This window comes from Amyelois transitella, chromosome 16 (assembly GCF_032362555.1).
Source record: "Amyelois transitella isolate CPQ chromosome 16, ilAmyTran1.1, whole genome shotgun sequence".
NCBI classification, from domain to species: Eukaryota; Metazoa; Arthropoda; class Insecta; order Lepidoptera; family Pyralidae; genus Amyelois; species Amyelois transitella.
Window position 1 is genome coordinate 6,225,318 of NC_083519.1, and position 21,746 is coordinate 6,247,063.

Sequence of the window (21,746 nt, forward strand, 5' to 3'; positions counted from 1 at the left end):
TGCGAAAGAAAATGAAAGTTGAAGGTTTTGAAGAATTCTTAAATTATATTTGAGCTTTTTAAAAAAATTATTTCATCTTCCAACTTGTTTTTATCAACCTTTTTTATTTGGCGTTTTCTGTCAGTCATAATTCGGCAAGGCAACGGACAGGCCGTTGTCAACAAAATCGTACAATAAAATGGGTAATTTATGTTGATATTGCACACTACCCACTATGCATAACTCAAGTTACATATAACGCTGTTCTGTTCAACTCTCATGCAACAATCATGCAGTGCCAACAACCGCCATTTGGAATCGGTTTCCCTTATCCTGGTCAATATATTCCAAGCAATCCAGGTATTCAACACATTTTACTTTTTTCCCTCTTTTATATTGTCTACTTATAATTGGTGCCAGATGTGGGTGATAAGTTATGGTTTAATTTTCCTTTACACAGAATCGCCTAAATTGTCTAGCCCCACTTATTTTTTCCTTTTAAATTTTGCCCTTGATCTATGTATTATGGGCAAAATGAAAACGACAATAAGTAGGTATTTCATGTAAAATATTTACATAATCATAAAAAATTTTACTGTCGTTTTGTATCTTACACTACACTTACACTTAGATACAATTAAATATGAATATTTAGTAAGATTGAAATTCCAGTAAATCCATTCAACGGTTTAGCTCCAGATGTAATTGGCGAAGGCGAAGTTAAATCCATAACTTTCCCGGACGGCACTATCCAGTATTACTTCTTGCCTATTAGATGGCCAACCGACATCTACTTGAAACGATGGCCACCGCACCCTTTCGATGAAATGTATTGCAATTCTTACAGTAAACCTAATACAGGAGTTTGGATTATAAGAAATTTCTCTAACACGTATGTATACTTTGGGGATTTAATAATTTCAACATTTTATGTGTAAATAATGTAGCTGAGTAGCTTGGTACTCAGAAATATATTTTTTATAACAGAATAATATGTTTGCCCAACCCAGAATTCCAAAAAAGGGGTCAAACTCAGACCCCATGGAAAATTCCGATGTACCCTTGTAGGAATGATGATCCTTACATTAAATGTTCCATAAGTTACAGTTTGAATCATGCGAGCTGTACCATTAAAAATAAGTATAATGCACGACACATGAAGTAAACAATAAAGGCCCGGCACGTAATTCGTTTTTTATATAACACTCTTTAAGACAACGATGACATAGTCCTTCGTAAGGTACGCTTAGTCTCGAGATTGGCACATTCAGGTTCATATTATAAACCAACGTCAGGTGCCATAGATAGACTCTGATACTAAATTAATATTACTCGATAAGCTAATAAATGAACAGCTACTAAAACAGCTTGTAAATACTATTCCTTTCAGGGTATCGCCCGTATATAATCAATATTGGCAAAGAACGAGCCTTGATCCTTTCTCTAAACCCTGTTTTGGGTTTGACGGCAGCGTTATACCAGGAGGTTTTCAGCTAAAGGCAGGTATTTCATTTAATTCATTATATAAAACAATAGCAAGAAAGATACTCAGTCAAATATTCAAAATTACTTACTGCTCGGTCTTAAATTGAAACTAAACTTTTCAAATTACTTATTGATCTACGTCCTACGTCCAAAAAATATAAATACCAAAACATGTTGAAATAAGGTTAGTTACTTTTATTTTCAGACGCAAGGTCCATAACCATCATTACAGGAATATTTCCCTAAAAATAATTTTGACTGTTATTATAGTTTCACAATGACGGTTGGACATCAACTACGGACCTTCATTGCTTTTGTCCATACGTTCCTCCTGTCGCTTATACATGTTCGACTGCAGTGCAAGTAGAAACACCAAAGGATACGAATAATTGCTGCCAAATTGCAGACCACGATAATTCTTGTACCAAAGCACATTGTAGGCATACAAAAGAGTTTAATAATGGCAGAAGTAAATGTGACTGTAGAAACTTTGGTAAGAATACCGCTAGTCATATGTCGATCGATAAACCGAAAAGAAGCTTAAGTCGTTCAAAAACAAGCCCAAGTACTTCAAAAGAAAGCGTTAAAATATCAAAAAGCAAGCAAAAGAAATCAAGTTCGCGTAAAGAAACAAAATATAGTGATATAATTTGCAAGTGTGCCTCGCAAAGTTCTGCAGAAACTCAATTTTATAACGTTAAAAAAAAATCTCAAAAAAGTAATCGACCCACTGGGAAGGGTAGCAAATTAGACGTAAATGAGGACGAGGATAAGTCTGAGAAAGCAAAGACGTACGACATGGGGTGTAAAGTGTGTGACTTACTAAGAGTTACTGATAAGCTAGTGGCAACATATAACGACCAAGCTAGTGACGTCAAAGAGGTCGAGGGAGCAACGCAAACTGGATGTGGCCCGAGCTGCTCGTGGTCTTCCACCGATCTGAGAGGACACACATCGCGGTTTAAGAAGAAAAGGTTGCTCTGTCGAAACAAGAAGAGGGCTGCAAGGTCGACTGAGCAACTCATAGGCGTCTACGATGCACCCAGTAGCGAATCTTATAGTTCAAAGTGTGAAACGAGCTAATCAAAACACATCAAATGTATTGTGGATTTATATTTTGTTATTATACATTTTATCGCTTATAATTACATGTATTTACAGTGTGGATAAAATAGTACATACAGCAATAAACAAAACCATAGTTCAGATTTTTGTATCGTTATTTTTAAAGTAATGACAAAACTATAACTGCAAACATATCAGTCCTAAGGCTTATTGTTAACCTTTGAGACTAGCACAGTTGTACGCCCATGCTTACAATAAATCATAAAATCAAATGAGGAAGACTTTGAAATACTATACAAGTCATTTTCATTAAAATACGCTTTGGTAGAAAAGAAATGACTCGCATTATGAATCGATTTGGTAAATCATTACATACCGATTTGCAAATAGATCATAAATAAACCGTTAAAACAATTTAACACTTATACCTAGTATTGCGTAAGAATACATAGTACTTGAACGGATACCTTCATAATATAGTCTTTGAACCAGATTTTTAGAAAACTCATATGTGTAATGTTGTCTCATTTGCTTTCCGTGTAAAAAAGTATCCAATATACAACTATGATCTCAATTTTTACTAGTGAAATAATATATACACATAAATGGACATCTTAAAATATACGCAATTACTTTAAAACAATTTAGCTAAGACTAAGCATGATAAGACAACATTAATCGCATAATAATAGAATTTTAGTCTAACAATAGTTAATTAAATACTTTCATGAACATATTTTTTATTATTCATTCTCTTCACAAAAGTCCACATATAAAATCTTTTGAAAGTATTCAAATTTGATACTCATCTGACATAAATATAGTGGGGAGATAAATTAGCTATGGATCAAGTTTGTACAAGGGATATAAATCTTATCAATCTATAACGATATTCACGACACAATTAGCCAATGAGATTCATTAATTTAGTAAATTTAACGTAAAAATTGTACGAATTTCATGTTTCATGGAAATTTATAAGAATAACATAGTAGGTTTACTGGTTACACCCCTGTTTATAAGGAATACAGTGTATGACTCTTTATTTTTAAGTGTTTAACTGGGTTATGTAGCGAACTTAAAAGCAATGCACGAAATGTTCAACATACGAAAAATACAACAAAATAATAGGAATCGACAACATTTCATAGCAATTTTTTTTTTATTTAATTTGATACTTTTACCATAGTTAAGACACCCATGTTTTATTATATTTTTGTTTGAGGTTGTTAACATATCAAATTTTATGTTTGAAATTTGGCTCATTCTTAAAAGATTGTTGTAACGTATAAAAAATATCAACGTTTAAAAAAAACAAATCGTAACACTGACAACAGGTGTTTTGTATACAAACATGACCAACCTATGAATTTTTATTTTGTTTTCAGTTGTTGTTATGTAGATATATCATGTCGTGAATAAAAAAAAAATTACGAAAGAGGATGTTTAAGCTTGCAAATGTTATTTTCCCTGACAGTGACACTCAGTTGATGAATTGAAGCTAGCAGCAGAAGATTACGCTAAGTAACTAACTTTTCTACATCATAGAGATGACTTCATAGCTCTGATAATAGATTTTAACTTTCTCAAAAATAAATTGAAAAAAAAAAAATACAATTTGATATTTTTGGAAATAGAATAGTAAAATGAACGGTTATTTTTGTTTAAGATCTTGAAAATATGAAATGTTGTCAATTGTTATCACATCATTAAAATAAATTACGTATAGCGCATTGGCGTAACGATGCAATTTCATAAATGGACACATTTAAATATTATAATTCGCACGACTCCTATAAATTTACTAAAAATACCGAGAACGTGCCTCTCTACAATTTATTTTAGTACACACAACCTGTAAGTTAGCTTACGCAACTCGTTTCTTATACGGCTAGAATATCTTAAAATTACAAAATGTGCAAAAATCAATGCATTGGTTATAAAGATGCACCCAGCCTGATTAGTCAAAAATACAAATGCACTGATATTTACAAATCAACATTTGGAATGAATCACCTCGTTCAATTTCAGCTGCACCACATTTTTACACTAACCATTTTGATACAGTAAATATTAAAAATACTGACGTTAGAAAAATATATGGGTCGTTAAACATTACTGAGACTATATATGTACGTTGATCAAGTGAATCTTAAAGTTGATATCAATAATAAGTGGTTTAAATTCATAAAGATGTCCAGGCATTTAGAACAATACGAATAAAATCAATGCACCGCAACATAAACTTGAGTCAATCTATGTGTTATCAGTCACCGTACACCGTTAAATAATATGAAATATTAACTATTATACAACGAATATTACAAACTTTACTTTGACTAGACAGCGCCATAGAACCGACATACGGCCAATAGCCATATTGGGTGGAATCTTTATGAGAATTATACAATAATTCGTAAATTTTAGGCCTTTGACAATTTGTTACAAAGCTTTTAGCGAAATATCCTCAGAGAAACGAAATGTTTGTGTTTCATTATATTTAATTCACTGTGTTATGGCATCATTATCACACTGGGTTTAATTTGTACGAGGGTAAATTATTCATCATTAGAGATCTTGTGCAGAAGTTAGTTTCTATAAGGATAAACAACCCTGTAAGACTTAACTCCACACGAAATGGATGATGAATCTGGTCGGTTCACAACTTCACACTAATCGCATAGAACTGGATCGCAAAATTTAATATAGTGCTTTTAGTTTAACGGTCTTGGATCTTTCGAAAAATAAACTGTGCCACCAAATTCTTTGCAGGTAGAAAAACACTATTATGTAAATGGCTTTTTTAATATACATACATACGTTATCTTGCCAAGGAACAATAAGCGCCTATAAATATAGTAAAATTTAATTTAATGAAAAATATAAAGGCGTTCACATAGATAGATACCAACAAATTTCGTGCGGAGTACACACTAAAAGCCCTGTAATTTGCCTAGTATTACGCTAACACCGGATTCTTCTACGGCTTACCAATTTTACAGATTAACTAATCTAATTAGAGTTATTTCTTAAGCGAGGGTGTGTCTTTAAACATATTCAAATAATTTAGTTCTTACATAATGTCAAGTAATGTAAAATACAGCTTGAAACCGTCACAGCACGTCGCCTAGTTATAAAATATACATACGCAGTCCTTTGTTATTCTGCCGGAACAATTACTGGAAAAAAAATTTGAATTTAGTTAACGTTAATCTCTTCGTTAATTTTGACTAGAGTGGTCAAGGGATAAATATTGCGAAGATATTAGAATTCCATAGAAGTAATATACCGGAATAACTTTTCTGAACGTAAATAACGTAAATAGCCTATGCTAATACGGTAAAAGACAATGATGTTGTCAAAGTACTGTATTACTATTATTTTATATGGACAAGATTGACTGACTGACAGACAACGCACATCCCGAACTGGTATTGAGCCATGAACGTGCACTAAAAGAGGATTTGGCGGAGCCGAGGGCGTGCGCCAGTTATAGCGGTCCGGCACGTACCGACAGTGCGGGCGGCAGTGCGGGCGGGTGCGCGGCGGCGGCCTGCAACGTGTCGTCGCGGATGGCGGCCAGCTGCAGCCGCGTGGCCGCGAACGTGGGGCGCTGGCGCGGCTCCGGCAGCCAGGCGGCGCGCATCACGTCGTAGGGCCCGCTGGGGCAGCCCTCCGGCGCCTCCATGCGGTACCCGCGCTCCACGTGGCGCACCACGTCTGCTAGCGGCTGAAGGTATAACACTCATGTATTCTCTTTCTCGTAGTGAAACACTGTTCGATGTTTAAAATTATGCGAGTGACTGGCTGCAAGCAGAACTTGACTACAATTCTCTTTTTAAATTAGTGTTAGTAAAAACAATAGATGTGGCCAATACCATTTAAGAAATTCAGTTTTAGAATTAATTAGTGATGAAAAAACAGGAAAAGCAGTAATCACTGTTGGCTATTGGTATGTAAGACTAACAGTGTCAGACTAGGAAAAATAGTTTATTAGTTACATTGAAATTTTAATGAGAAAATATACTTACAATTCGAGGGTAGGGCACTCTTCCAAACGAGTAAATCTCCCATAAGAGAATACCGAAACTCCACATGTCAGACTTATTAGAAAATTTCTGTAAAAAGAAAGAAAAATAAATGTTATACAATATGTAAAATTATTTTTAATTATATGCTATAATAGTATTACTGTAGGTCAATAAGAACTATTTTATCTTTTGCATTTCATCATCCTACATACATGCTGTACTACGGGGGCTGCATTACCTCCGATAAGTATTCAATAACGTTGTGTTTAAAGCAGGGTCGTCGCGCTTTCGGTCCGGTCTCGCCAGTCCGAAGACCGCTACCTTATCTGAGCCGGTGGCTGCTAGTTCAGCTAGACAGAGACACTCACATTGTGTTTGAGAGCCTCGGGCGCGGTCCACTTGATGGGCAGCTTGGCCTGCAGCCGCAGCTGGTCGGCGGGATCGTCTCGCTCTCGGTCCGGCCTCGCCAGGCCGAAGTCCGCCACCTTGGCCGTCCCGGTGGCGGAAATCAGCACGTTCCGTGCCGCCAGGTCGCGGTGCACAACTCGCATGCGCTCCAGGTACTCCATGCCGCAACATGTGTCACTGGAAGATAGTAGATGAATTTACTATAAGTACAGGTTATACCAGTTACAAACGTCATGTTATACTCTCTTTCGATCGATATTTGAACAAACAGAGAATACTTTATGTAGCTTTTTTAATGTCATTTGGCTCTCCCGTCACACTTTACCATTCTGAGACATATTTGGGTTGTTTATCAATGACACAGAACGTTACAGAATAACAAAATACATGAAGGGCAAATACATTGCACTTGCTAGCTATTCCATAAACTAAGCATAAAGAACGGTCTTCTCTATTTAAAAATACAGTTAACGAGATATACTCACTAAGCAAAATTAATTTGGTCGAGCTGGGTAACGTGGTGTCGTCCGCGACTGCGCAGATAGTCCAGCAGAGAGCCCTGCGCGCAGTGCTCCGTCACAATACAAGTGCCGCCGTTAGAGCTGAACACCAAGCCCAGGAGACGAACCAGGTTCTCGTGCTTCAGTGATCTGGAGGCATAGATTGTAGTATGTCAAAAGCTTATAAGGAAAAAAAAAAATAAAGAAACAGTCGAACAAGTTCTACCTGCGAGATAACTTCACCTCTTGAAATTTTAATACTATTTTCATCAAAAAAATATATTTGGTCACAACGGAAACTTAAAAGATCAGGGTTGGGCGAGTAGGACCCAAAATGCGAAAAAGTATGCACGAATTGTGGCAAGTAAAAAGATGTAGTCCTTACCTACACCGCTGGGAAAGAGGCGTGATTATGTTAACGAATGTTTTGACAAATTTAAATTCCATGTTTCACGTTAAAAATGATCAAATGTTTCGCTTTGCCAAGCCAATACACATGCTGCTATTAGTATGCAAATAGGAATATCAAGATGAAACAGCAATTCGCAATGCATAACAAACATTTCAGTTTTTCAACCAGAAACAGTATTCAACGCACGCCATCATGCAACATAGTGATTAATTTACGTTAATTATGTTATTCGTGCCTCTGAATTACACAGTTTAAAAAGTAACATGACAGGCCTTTACATATTAGTAATTATGAAGTGAGAAGCATATTTTTTGTTACAATAGTGATGGGAAGATATCAATACTTAAACAGTCAGGGAGAATACGTTAATTTATTCGTTTTTTATGAACGTGGGATCATTTCCGATGCTCATACTGTAGTAAGCAAGTACATATAACTGAAAGAACTTTCTAATGCTTTACTTCAATTAAAGATGCATTTTGTAGATGTAACTTATGTTCACACGTGCAAAACATCGAAACAAATTGTTCAAACTTTCAACAGTAGTGGATTCTTTAGACTATCTTCTGACTTCGCATTCTTTGAAGTTTGTTAGTTTCTATTTATAAAAAATAGCACATATAGATATGTATGCCCACTTACGCCATAACACTAGCTTCGGCCCGGAACTTGCTGGCCGCCTCCCGGTCCTTGAGGATCTTGACGGCCACCTTCTGGGAGCCGTTGAGGATGCCGAGCATCACGTCCGCGAACTCGCCCTTGCCGATGTTCTCCCGGATCTCCAGGTCGCGCTCGTCTATCCTCCAATCTGTACAACGATATTCACGCGAACATCAATATAAGACTATATTTATATAAGAATACGAATACTAGGCACGTCTGTTAGCTCATCTCTCACAGACAGAACAGAGACATCCGATATTATAATTGACAAATTACCGATTAATGTGACAATTGAATCGAACTTTGTTTTGTAACGGAAATATTGTGAGATAGTCTACCATTCTTATAAGCACTTCTATGCAACGCGACATGCCTTCAATCAGATTAGGGGGGTTATTTGAGAACGATGCAGAGTAAGAGAGAAGGTAGATAAGACAATATACCTTATTAACGTGAATCGACAATACAGTGTTCACTTTCTCGATTCTTCCGATTTGCATACAGCCGTTACAAGCTCCAAATTCAGAGTTCGTTTTCCGAAATTTTTACAATTTTATTTTTAGTCTATCAGACGTAGTAACGATCATAAGAGGTAAATTGTAATGGTATACTAACGCGCATCAATAAAGTTGTTCTGCACAGGCGTGCCGTCCACGTGGTCGGCGTGCGCGGAGTGCGGCTGCTGAGATTGAGGCAACTGAGAGTGGGGCAGCTGAGAGTGAGGCTGCTGAGAGTGGGGCAGCTGAGAGTGAGGCTGCTGAGAGTGGGGCAGCTGAGTGTGAGGCTGCTGAGAGTGGAGCTGCTGGGAGTGCGGCTGCTGGAACGGCGGCACCGCCGGTGTCGGCGGGTACGGCGGCGGCGCCGCGCACACGGGGATCTGCGGGAGCACATACACACAAATAAATATACCGACAAAACAGTGAGTTATTAAAACTCTCAAAGATCAAAAATTAATAAAATGTAACACAAAAATTAACTTGACTTAAATAAACATTTTCACAATAGTCGAGCCTAAAGCAAAAATGTAATGAGTTTTACACCGATAGGCATCAACTCGTGTACAAATACCGGACCGTTCTCCTAATATTACGAGAATCTGGCTATAGAAATATGTTTAAGAACACGTAGGTAAACAACAATACCTCCACTTTCCCACTGTTAGAGAATAATAATGTGAAAAGTGATACGAATCAAATTATTTTACTTCCTTTTGCACACCAAAGTCAATAAAATCTCATGACAATACTAATAAATTTCACGACCTTCGGGCATTTAACCAATCCGCGCAATAATTTCACAAATATGTATGTAACAGTATATATAATCACATACAATAAACACCAACAAAAAGACGACACGGTCTAGTGCGGATTGAAGTTGTGCGTGATTAAAATTTAATAAAAGCAATTAAACGGTTACACAGATGTAACGTGTTTAACTAGACGATACAACACATTATAACTCCATATCTGTGGCCAGTCATCGGTGACAGTATTATCGCCGTGTGAAGTTGCAACTATGTCTTCAAAGTAAATATTGTAGAAATACAAGCATTCCTGATAGAAAATGATTTTCTACTTCAATACAGCTTGTTTTCATAACAATTGTATTTTTTTCTAAATTTAAAACCTAAAAGGGCTTCCTTCAATACCATTCATTTCAACCAACTTTACTAGTAAATTTTACATGGCACAAAACATAATAAATTTTAAAACTTAAGACAACTTAAACAATACATACTTGAGGGGGAGGTGGGTAAGCGGGCTGTACGGCTCCATTGTTATTGGCACCGTTGGGAGACGCTTTCGGGAGACACCGAACTAGTTTCGTACACAATCCATCCGCGTCTTCCAAATAGTGCTGAAAAAGATGTATAATACAATTCGTAAATACTCTATTCTTTGAGGGTCGATGGCAGACTGGTTAAGGTTTTTATTTCATAAGCAAACCGTTGTCCGTTCCCTGGCATACCAATCACCACAAGGGAATTTCAAGATCATTTGTTGATCGTTGTGCTGTGTGGTTTCCAGCACTCTAGAATCGGATAGGAAAGACATGGAGTGGCCATTTTTTTCCCGTGGATGTCGTAAAAGGCGACTTAGGGAATAAGCACTTCCTAGTGCAACTAAAGAACTCCCAATGAGGGTTGTCGTCAGGCAGGCGGCCGATCGTAAAACTTTAACCAATCAAATATGGAGACCAAGAATAGCAACATCCAGATATAGGGCTCCGCCGCTTAACGGCGCGCAGGAGTATCGCATGGTTCCTGTGCAATGTGGCCAAGGGCTACCGTGCCAAGGGCAGGCACGGCTAGCGACAAGGGAAGCGAGCCCCCATCCTCAAGCTCCGGTTCGCGTCGTGGAACATTGACACGCTCACCGGACGCGCGAGAGAATTTGGCGATGTGCTTTCCAGGCGGAGGGTGGCCGAGGCGTTCCTCCAGGAGACTCGTTGGAAAGGCAACAGATCCCGGTCTATTGGAAATGGCTACAAGCTGATTTACCACAGGGCGCCTGGTGGCGAGAACGGCGTGGCAGTAGTGCTCTCCGAAGGGCTTCAGGATAGCGTCTTGGAAGTGAAGCGTTTCAGTGATCTGCTAATGGTCGTGCGAGTGCTTATCGAAGGGGTTATTACTCATCTGATAAGTGCTTACGCACCACAGGCACTTCTCCGATTCAACACCAGAACTTTGCCTTTTCAGTGTCGCTGAAAAGGTCGGTTAGCACTTGACTTCTTGTCAAGAATTTTGAAAAGACTGAAGGGTGACGATCAACCGTATGACTTAATCATGGAATTGAGTTTCAAATAATGACAGGTTGCTAGCCCATCGCCTTAAATAAGAATCCCAAGAAAGCCAGTAATTTTGAATTATTGGTGGTTTCCTAGCTGATACTAGAAAAACCGTTTAACTTACATGTATTAAATCAGTCATGGTGTCAAAGAATTCCTCGTCGTCAATCGTCAGCCGCTGGTTCTGGCTGTCCGGGGCCGTCGCCCATTTTACACTGGAACAATAATATTTTTAGGTGAGATTATTTTGCAGGTCGTTTATTATTACCACCTTCCTGGCATTAATTTTCTAAGTAAAAAATTAAAAAACATGGGACACCTGTATACAATTTCATAAGTGTTTGTTTCACAAATTCACTAAGTTGGCACCTCCGTTTGTTATAATCCTAAGTTGGATGGCTAAAATAAAGACTTACCGGTAATGTTCGACACGTCCCCTGAATCTGACGCATAGCGTATGGTCCCCAGGGAAGTTGGTGCTCTCCCGCACCAGGAACACGCCATCCGGGGATCCCGACAGCAGCGCCTCTGCACGCTCCCGGGAGATCGCGCCGTGGTGCCATCTGGTGGGGAAAATTGATACGTTACACACATGGCCTATTTCACACAGTTGTCGGATTCTCGCCTCTGAACTAAAAATCCCGTGTATCATTGAGTTATGGAATACTACCCATAAGAATTCGGCTCAGTGTCTGATCTTTAAATATCAAAAAAAATAAAAAAATATCAAACCGATATCAAACATATTTATAAAATTTTAGACAATTTAACGAAGTGAAAGTACGACAAGCTACCTATATTTTATATTATTGTTAAATTAAATTTCATTTACTGATAAAAATAAGTACTCAACGTAAGAATACATCATAAACAAAAGTAAGTATGTAAAAAAACAAAACCATTTACTCGCAATCGTCGTATGCCTGTGCCGGTGGTATAAATAATTTCACTTTGTGAGGCTTGTGAAAACATTTTGCGATATCGCTCTCCATCGTTCACACACCGACTGGCTGTATCAACGCTTTATCAACGAGATAAAGCCGATAACCTGATACTGTAATAGCTGACACGTTTCCAATTAACAAATTACTTTAACAGTAGGTACTCCAAATATCTTGATAAGTGTATAATCTTGGAGAAGATCAATTCAAGCTTTAAAAATTGTTTGTACTTTTCACGCTGCATTCCGGAAGAAATGGAAAAAGAAACGTCGTAAAGCGGACCACAGGTCCCGAAGTAAGTACAACAATGGAGTGGACTAGTAATGAATTAGTACGCAAAGATATATGATCGTTATCATCTTCTAAGACAGTCCTTTATGAATACAAACGGAAACGCTTAAAACATAATTAGTACGTACTCACATGAAATGGAACTAGTTTCAGTACACGCAGTATATTTTTGCAGTGTTTTGCACGCGTGGTTATTTTCAGAAAAAAGTAACCTATGTTACTTATCTTTATGCCAAATATCATCAAGTCGGTCAAATAGTTATTGTAAAGTGTCGTATGGTTTTCGGGATTTTCGAATAGGACAACTCGATCTCTTTCCCATGGATGTCGTTAAATGCGACAACGGGACAGACTAACTTGGGATTCTTTTAGACGATGGGCTAGCAACAAATCTCTATTCCATCATAAAGCCATACAGCTGAACGTTGTCTTTCATTCTTTGCGAGTACGTTGGCTTTGTAGACCCCATAAAGGATAAGGTATATGTGTAGTGTATGTATAATTTTTGAGTTTATTCTTCGCAAACAAATATATAAATATTTTCTCTTTAAAATATTAGTATTGACGTCTGAATTTATTACAATGTTAAGAATTTTAAAAACAATACAATTTTTCAAGGTACGATGTAAAATATATAGACAGAAAAACAATTAAATTAAATAACTTTCCGTTTACCGCCTGCGTTAAACTTAAATTATAGTGGTCTATTTGTTTCAATAAAAAAAAAACTCGGAAATATTTACCTAAAAGGATATTACTTCAGCTGCCTTTTTTAAGTAAAAAAATTTATGATCCCTTGTTTTTATGTTCCCTTCTTAAATGAAAGGAATATTTTAAAGATAATGACACTTTTATTCACAAAATCTGAAGATGACTCATTTAGGAAGAATAGCAATAGGTATATTATTTATTACCTATCCCATAGTTAAGGTTATCTCTCAAAGATAACAGTCAATTTCTAGTCCCTTTTATTGAAATTACTCATACTTGTATTTAAGTCAGACGTTTTTATTTAATTATTGCAATTTTAAAAAATGATAACTTTGTAATTTTCGGAAATACTGACATGTTCAAATCTTTTATAGATTATTCTTCAGTTGTTATTAGCATAAAAAATGTTTACTATCTTATTCTGTATATGCAAGCCATTAAATTCTATTGTTGTTTCCTTTAGTTTCGGCCACGTTTCAGTTCATGTTCATATTTCCAAGGACACAAGTCATGTAAGACAATATTTACAAAAAAATTTGCTGTCCTTTGAGTTTGTCGGAGACCAGAGGACCGTCGATATGTAAAAACCAGAAAAAAGACGAAAGTTGTCAAATCAACATTAACAGATTAGATATTCGGTAAGCACAAAGCTTTGTGATTTGTACCATAAATATATATTTATATTACCTTACTACAAATACAATAAGACTACTCACGACCACTGCGACATGTTGACCAGCCTATTGCCGACCGGCGGTGGGTTTTGAGCCGTAGTAGAGTTCACCAACACATCACTAGCACCTTTCGACACCACCACTGAAAGTTAATTTTCATAATAATTACAACTGTACCACATAAGAATTAAGAATCAACTGCCTCGCTAGTTAATTAATATTCAACTGAATATTATATATAGAATGGATTTATATTAAAGATTCGCTATTATCCTCATACTCAAGTGCGTGTTGGTTCATATATAATGAAAACAAAGGTTCGAGTTAAAAAAAAAGTAATTTCGTAGATATGTAAGTACCTATATTGCGGTCAGTATAATTATAAGAGAGTTATCAACATCATCATCATAGAGGGACTCATGAAATTATTTATGCTAGAAATGTGTATTTGGGGTCATACCAGGCGTTGTCTGCGAAGTGTGCATGGCGGCTCGAGGAGTCGGGGCCGGCGCCCGCACCGACGACGACATTAAGTTCTGTTGACGAACGTTATCAACATTTAAAAAGTGGTAATATATTCTCAACTCTATAATACTTTTACAGGGACACTGCAAACAGTAAGTTATATATTATTCAGCACTTACATTATGTGGAACGGAATTCTGCAATGCGGTGGGCGAGAGAGGCGCGTGTGGCCCATTACTGCCGCTCACACCACCTCCGGACTGGAACAAGTTGGGATTTTGTTAAAAATAACTATCTACTATTTTCGTGCAAAAACATTATGGATAAAACAAACATTAGAGATGCGTGCTCGCGCTCACCGCTCCAACGCCATTAATTGCAGTAGCGTCTGTACTGACTTACTTTCTAGTCGTGGGAACATTTTCATTCATTAACTCCATGGTAAGCGTCTAAGCTTGGCTAAAGACCTAAGTATGTATATACATTAACGAGCCGAAGTGCATGGCAAAAGCAATAGCACGCGAGCTACTCTCATTAACCGTTACATCTGACACTTCTACGGCGACACACCAAATAGAATTTTAATGTGCTGATTTAAATATTAAATTGGTGTGTAGAACTAGAGTAAAGTGTGTGTACTTATTGGTGTTCCCAATAGCTTCAATACATTTGTACAAATACAGACTGTATTCGAAAACGTGGCTGCAATAATAACGCTAAGCACAATTTATTGAACTACTTCTAATGGATCTTTGTCCTCAAGCACAAGCCAACCGAGAGGATAAATGGAATTTGCGAACAAAGAGACATTAAGTAACAACCTACTATTTCGTATTCGCTCTGAATTCTTGCGTTAATCATTATCATTGGTGACGTGTGCAAGATTATTACAATCGTTTTACTGTACAGATGATACAGTTAAACTAAACACATTGAATACTATACCACGTGAAAACGGCATTTATTAGCTATACTTTTTTATTTGAACAATAGATGGGGGCGTATGTATGTGCAACGTGCATGGATGTAATTGGCCGTCTTGCGTTTCGTTCCGTCATTAGTATCAACTAGATTAGTCCACACATAAACTAGTGTACCCTTGACACACTGGTTACGCATCGTGAAATATAAAATAATGGTTTTCAAACTTTTTGTTCTGAATATTTTTTTTAGTAAACAAGATCGGTGAATAGACTTTATAGTTATTCAGTTAGTAGTTCAGGAAACTGTAAAGGTGAAGTGAAGGTTTTCAGTTTTGCAGCATGTGTCATCTATGTAGAATTGGCCATTATTTCTTTCGGCAAAGCTTTAATTTCATATGATTGGATGAATGCGTATCTACCGTAAAGAAATAGTCTCTATCTCTTTCCCATGGATGTTGTAAAAGACAACTTATAGGCATTTATCTAGTGTAGCTTTGTTGTAGTTGTAGTTTCAAAGGTTGTGGAGGTCAGATTTAGATCGTGCTTAAAAGGCACATGTCTCCAGAGAGCCAATAAAGATGTATTGGGATAAATGCCAAAAGGAAGTAGCAGACTGTATTTGTAAGCGCGTGCTTGAAAAAATAATTAAAGTGTCGTATCAATTGGATACTTACTGGCAGCTGGTTCGGCGGTTGGGCGCGCTTGAGACGCGCTGGCGCAGTGGGTGCGGCCGCGGACGCAGAGTACCAGCCGCACGGGCCTACACTCTGCGCGCCTGCGTGCACGCCGTGCTGCGAAATACATATACATAAAATCACGCTTTATTTCCTAGAGGTGGAATCAGGCGGACTGAAACCAGACACAGCAAGCCTTTTTAATAACCTGTCCATCCAAAAAAATCAGTGTTCGGTCGTTCCGGCATCACACCATTACCTGCACACTTTCTAACTCTCTTCATGCAAAGTCGGCGGTAGTAAACACAACACACTAAAACACACGTCATTCATCAAATCATCCATCTGTACAAGCCCCTTATTCACGAACGTTGAAAAACAAGGCATGTACAATATACATATATACATATCATACATAACTCATAATGTCCCTTTTTCGCTTCTTTTAAGTTAACCGCAGAGTAAGAGGGGAAATCAGTCAGTAGGTATCAATGTTGAATCGACCTCCATAGTAAAGAATACAATACACTACCTATAAGTAATACAGAGGAAAGAAAGAGTGAAACCATGGGGGACGGTTGATCCATTTATGCAGGGTGGCTTTTTTAACATTTTTTATTAATAAATTTCATAATAATTACAACCTACGTGAGAAGCAAAACCTTTCGATTAAAATTATAAAACTTTATAGCGAATCAACCTTAAACTGAACGCAGGCTTTCTGCTTCCATACTCAATAATATTGAAATTTGATCAGCGGTTAAGTAATTCTTACAATAAAGACATGTGGCCAAATTCATTCATACCAAATTGCCAAGGATTAAAGCATCGGTATCTATGATTAACGTCAAATAAAAAACTCGTTTACACCGAACCGCTTTTGTAGTAGCGATAGTACATCGATTTGATAGCTCTTAAATAAAGATAAATATCCTATACAACAGAGTGTAATCATCTTTTGAACGCATCTCAACCTTGGCACAGAGCCAAATCTAGCGCAGCAGGTACAGGGATTTGGTGCTTTGAATATGTGAAATGTTATTTCTTTTGTTAATGATATTATCTGCTACGCATTACTGCATTACATCGTTTTCTCTTACTACTAATGATAAATTTCGGTTGGTACCTGTGCAAGCGGCGGATGCGCCTGGTGGCGATGAACGTCAGAGTTCATGTCGCGCCGCCTCCCTACCAGAACTGTTTACACCTCATCATCTGTGAACAAAGATTTAAACATAAGTAAAAGGCGAATTATATGATGTTCAAAAAATTCACAATATGTCGACCATTCAAACATTTTAAAATTCCAACTGATATTTCGAGATACCTAAATGAACGAGTACGAGTATACCAAACCCAAAATGGGATTTTCAATTGCTTTTTAACAATTTTAATGTTTTTAAATAAACTTTTATCATTAAACTTGTGTTGTGAGCTACTGAATAGAATGGATAGAAATACAATCACAACAGAACCAGAATCCAGGAGCAAATCAATTAATTAACAAAATATCAATGAAATTTAGTTTTATTGTTAGCCAACGTTGGTAAAGTAACCTAGGACATTTAGTATGGTAGAGATCTGTTAACTAATAATGCCACGAAGGTCGTCAGTTGTTTCAGTTTACAAATATTTCAGACTACAGATTTTGAAAGTAACAAATTTAATCAATTCTATCGGTAATTGAGCGAAGCGTAAATAATTTTATGAGAATGCTTGAAGCATATTAATACTCAATAGGTATCACGTCATGGTCGAAATAATAAAAATTAAACAAAGTTTTTTTACTTTCTACTAAATGTTACAGATTAAGACAGTTTAAATTTAGGTATTTAAGTTTTACCAAAAATACAGGGTAGAAACTTTACTAGCAAATGACTTTTTGACAATTGAAATATTTGGCTTGGTTCGTATGGAAGTCGCAAAAAAAAAGTTGGTCCTTAACGGTTATAAAAAGTATCGAGAACATATAAAATATGCTTTTTCCACGATGTCGAGCAGAGAATGGGTTACTACCACGAAGTAACTTCTACTGTAAATACTGTCACGCGACAGTTTCCTAACTACATAGGGTTATATGTTTATAATGGCTTCTGATTTGGACATTAGTAAAATAAAAGCTCTTTTGATATAGTTCTACTTAATATGAACAGATAGGTAGGCAATTAATGAAGTGTAATGGCTCGTCTCCCACAATGTGGGTCAGATTGGCGCCACTACTCATCGGTTTGTTGACAAGCAAGTTTACGCTGCGCCTATGAATTTCCTTATAAGGACGAACATATGGGAGACTACTTTTAAGTAAGTACTAGTTACCTATTTGTCTGATAATTTATCAATGGCTTACATCAAATGGACCCAACAAATTGCATTACTCCTTACAGTCTAAGTCCTAATATGTATTGTAGGTAGGTCATCATTGCACTGATAAGGTTTATTATATTATTCAAATGAAACAATAAATAAAGTTAACAATAAACTACATGAATAGAAAGACGTGCATGGACTTAACAATAAAGAAAGATATTTATATGCACGTTTACTATGCATGTACTTACATCACTTTGCAATGAAGAATTCGAAGAATTGATTTAATTTAATTACATGAAGAGCCATAAACGTGTATTGTACTAGCATATTGTCCAAATAAATGACTCAAGCACTTGGGTAAAGTTCTCAATTAATTTTGTACTTAAAATTGTTAAAACACGGTAAAGATAGGACTGCTTCGCTGACTCACACGTGTCTTTTAACTATGTATGTAATGGACAAGCATCGTCGACGGACCATGACGGCTATCGTGACTCCTTGTATTGCGCGTGTACCTACTGTACAGCTTATGTAATATAGACAGGATGAGGTAATCAGTCATGCCGATATTTAAAAAAATATTCACAAGATTTGATTTCCACAATCGAAGGCCTCAAATTAAGTGAGAGAATGAGTCGCGTTAAATGAACAGCAGAGTCAAAAGGAACGATTATTTAAAACAAACAGCCCATTGATCGTGTATTATGTTGAGCTAACTTTTGAATTACTTATAATCTAACTTTAATGTGCTGTCTTAGAATGGTAGCTGGCGGATATGAAGCTTAATGACTATTGCAGCAGACTCCTTTCCTCTAACCGTCGACTTAACTGCGATCATAATCATAAAGCATGTTGGACATGGTTACTATTGCCGTTTACCGTACGCATCTTGGCACAAACTTGTCTGATTAAAATAATGTCTTGTTCCTTAGTTAGTTAGTTATGATTTATAAAAGAACGATATTATATTTTTACTCTAAAAAGGCCATTTCAAATTAACGCATCGCTGCCCATACTCGAAGCTACAACGTAAGTATGGTGCAGCAAATTTATTTCATTGTTTTACCGTCTCTCTCTCCAATTATTTTACTCTTATTTTAATTACATAGGGTAAGGTTGCTTAAGTCGTACCCCCTAAGGAAATGTTACTCTAATAATTACTACAATTGAAATTAAACACAACTTCTTACATCTGTCGAATCTTTATTTAGTTGCCTGTCCATCAACGTTTATAGACACTAACAAATATTTCATCAAAATAGTTAAATTAACAATTTTAACAAACCTGCTTTCGGTACGACTAAGGCGCCTCAGTTCCTAACTCGTACCACCTATAGCCTAAGTCGTACTTAGAAAATAGACTTCAATGAAGTCATAATAAACTATATAGAAATAATACTGAATAACAAGAGATCACTTGAAACATGTTTTGGTTATCAAGAAGTTATAATATCGAATCTACTTACTAACACAGATATCACAAATATATTTTTTAATGGTACTACTTTCTACACCAGCGCATAGGTCATGTATTTTTTTATTTAATGCACTGGATCATGTTTTCTTCGCGATCTTCTTTACATAGTTGGCATAACCATGATGCTTTAGCTTTTATTTTTTTGCTTTTCTTTATTTCTTTTTTAATACTTTTATTAATTCCTTTTTCAATTTTAACTTTTTTCATATCTAGTACAGGCTTCTTCTTCTTCTTTATATTTTCCTTGGCTTCTATTATAGAGCCTGGTCCATATCCTCTTGCTTCCAAGTATTGTATTTTATCTTTTTCATGCTATGTAGTATTTATAACCTGATAAAAAAATAAATTAATTGTTAAATAATTTTCTTTATACCTAAGTCGTACCGGTACGACTAAGGAATTTAGCACAGGTACGACTTAAGCAGAGGGGACTTCTGAATTTCAAATTAAAACAACTAACAAAACCTATAAATATCTCATGTTTGAGTATGCTTAAACTATTGCTAGATACGCACTCTAAATAGACATTGTCAAAGAAATAAATTAACTATCGCTATCCTGCCATAAATAGCTTATAAATGATGATGCCAAAAATTGTAATGCAATACGTATAAAATACTTACTTTTTAAATATCTTCGTTTCACGAAGCCGAGCAGCGTTCCACTTGTTTGAATTTGTTTGCCTAACTAAATAGTTCAGATAAATGTCATCAGATGGTGCATTTTTTGTGTATCAAGTGAGAAATTACCGGGGTACGACTTAGGCGGTGGTACGATTTAAGCAACCTTACCCTACATCTTATTCTAATTATATACTAACTCTAATTTTAAATCCCAGGGAGTTCTGACATTTCGGAAGTGTTCCCAGTTTTAAAGCATTTAAGCGTTTGAAAAAAGAAACTTTAATAAAATTACTTAAAAAGCTAGAAATACCAAGACGTAAAAATAATGTGGTGATTTTAAATGGTAAGTCAACTTTTAATCATCGTATCATTGAAGTTATATTATTGAAGTTATCTTAAACATCAGCAAGGAAATTATTTTTATTACACAGGGAACACTATCCACTTATCCATAGATCACAAACATTTTTTAAGAATACCATTTTAATGCACATCAATTAGTTCTATTTTCCAAAATATTCGCATTTTTGATGATTGTTTTTCTTATATGTATTATTATAAATTTACGCATCCTATACTTATATGAATGTCAAAAATTGGCATATGTCAGAATTCCGTAGAATTAAAAATGAGACTAAAGTAAAACAGGACCAGGCGACAAAATATTGCACGAGTGATGCAACCGTGATAAACTGTTTTTCCACGGTCCGTGACTATTCGCATCGTCGCTCATCGGCTAGTACACATTCGTGTCCGATGTTCTCTGAATAGCACTGTGTTATTATCACGCAATTTAAACGTAACAATTCATGGTCAAATGAATCTGAACAGTGCAATAATACGACACTATTAGTGACATAAGACATGTCACAAATAGTATGCAACATTTTATTAAACTTCATAGTAACGGTGCGTCGTTACATAGAACTTAATAAGTACTACATAATAAGGCATCATAGTAAACGACACTTTAAAAACTTTTCAATTATTTTTAATTAAAACGTTTTAACTCCATTGTCTTAATTTCATATTTCACTGCAATATGTACAAAAACATGTGTATATTTGTATAAAAATCAAATATCCAATGACCTGACAACCGGGAATTATGATGACATAAACTATGTGACGATTGTTGTGCAAAGTCGATCTAATCAATAATCGGTTTTATGTGTTTTTAATGTTTCAAAATCTGTTCATAGTTCTGTATGACAAATAATAAAATTATGCAATTTATTACATTCTACAAATCATGAACAGTGTAGCGATATGACAATACATTTGTAAGCATTAAATTAACCCATGTAACGCTGCCAATAAAATAA

At 36.2% G+C, this 21,746-nt stretch overlaps 2 protein-coding genes across 5 annotated transcripts in view; one reads left to right on the top strand and one right to left on the bottom strand.

Annotated features, from left to right (window-relative positions):
• Positions 1-125: 125 nt before the first annotated feature.
• On the top strand, positions 126-3,060 carry LOC106129572 (uncharacterized). The gene is made up of 4 exons (XM_060948466.1): positions 126-339; positions 652-871; positions 1,370-1,482; positions 1,670-3,060. The coding sequence occupies exons 1-4, from the start codon at positions 270-272 to the stop codon at positions 1,708-1,710; spliced, it is 444 nt and encodes a 147-aa protein (XP_060804449.1). The 5' UTR covers positions 126-269; the 3' UTR covers positions 1,711-3,060.
• LOC106129714 (tyrosine-protein kinase CSK) overlaps positions 2,563-21,746 on the bottom strand; it is a 29,348-nt gene continuing 10,164 nt past the window's right edge. For 2 of the 4 annotated variants that reach the window (XM_013328367.2, XM_013328368.2), the window contains exons 2-16: positions 17,139-17,227; positions 16,013-16,129; positions 14,595-14,675; positions 14,411-14,486; positions 13,993-14,092; positions 11,750-11,896; positions 11,458-11,548; positions 10,284-10,403; positions 9,159-9,420; positions 8,523-8,688; positions 7,454-7,618; positions 6,929-7,145; positions 6,561-6,647; positions 6,041-6,259; positions 2,563-5,708 (exon numbers count right to left, since the gene is read on the bottom strand). In XM_013328367.2, coding sequence (XP_013183821.1) covers positions 5,706-5,708; positions 6,041-6,259; positions 6,561-6,647; positions 6,929-7,145; positions 7,454-7,618; positions 8,523-8,688; positions 9,159-9,420; positions 10,284-10,403; positions 11,458-11,548; positions 11,750-11,896; positions 13,993-14,092; positions 14,411-14,486; positions 14,595-14,675; positions 16,013-16,129; positions 17,139-17,186 — 1,899 coding nt within the window. In that variant the 5' untranslated portion in view covers positions 17,187-17,227 and the 3' untranslated portion in view covers positions 2,563-5,705. Of the gene's footprint in view, positions 5,709-6,040; positions 6,260-6,560; positions 6,648-6,928; positions 7,146-7,453; positions 7,619-8,522; positions 8,689-9,158; positions 9,421-10,283; positions 10,404-11,457; positions 11,549-11,749; positions 11,897-12,239; positions 12,398-13,992; positions 14,093-14,410; positions 14,487-14,594; positions 14,676-16,012; positions 16,130-17,138; positions 17,228-21,746 lie in introns of those variants that run through there. The other 2 variants (XM_060948464.1, XM_060948465.1) reach the window with 2 other exon arrangements.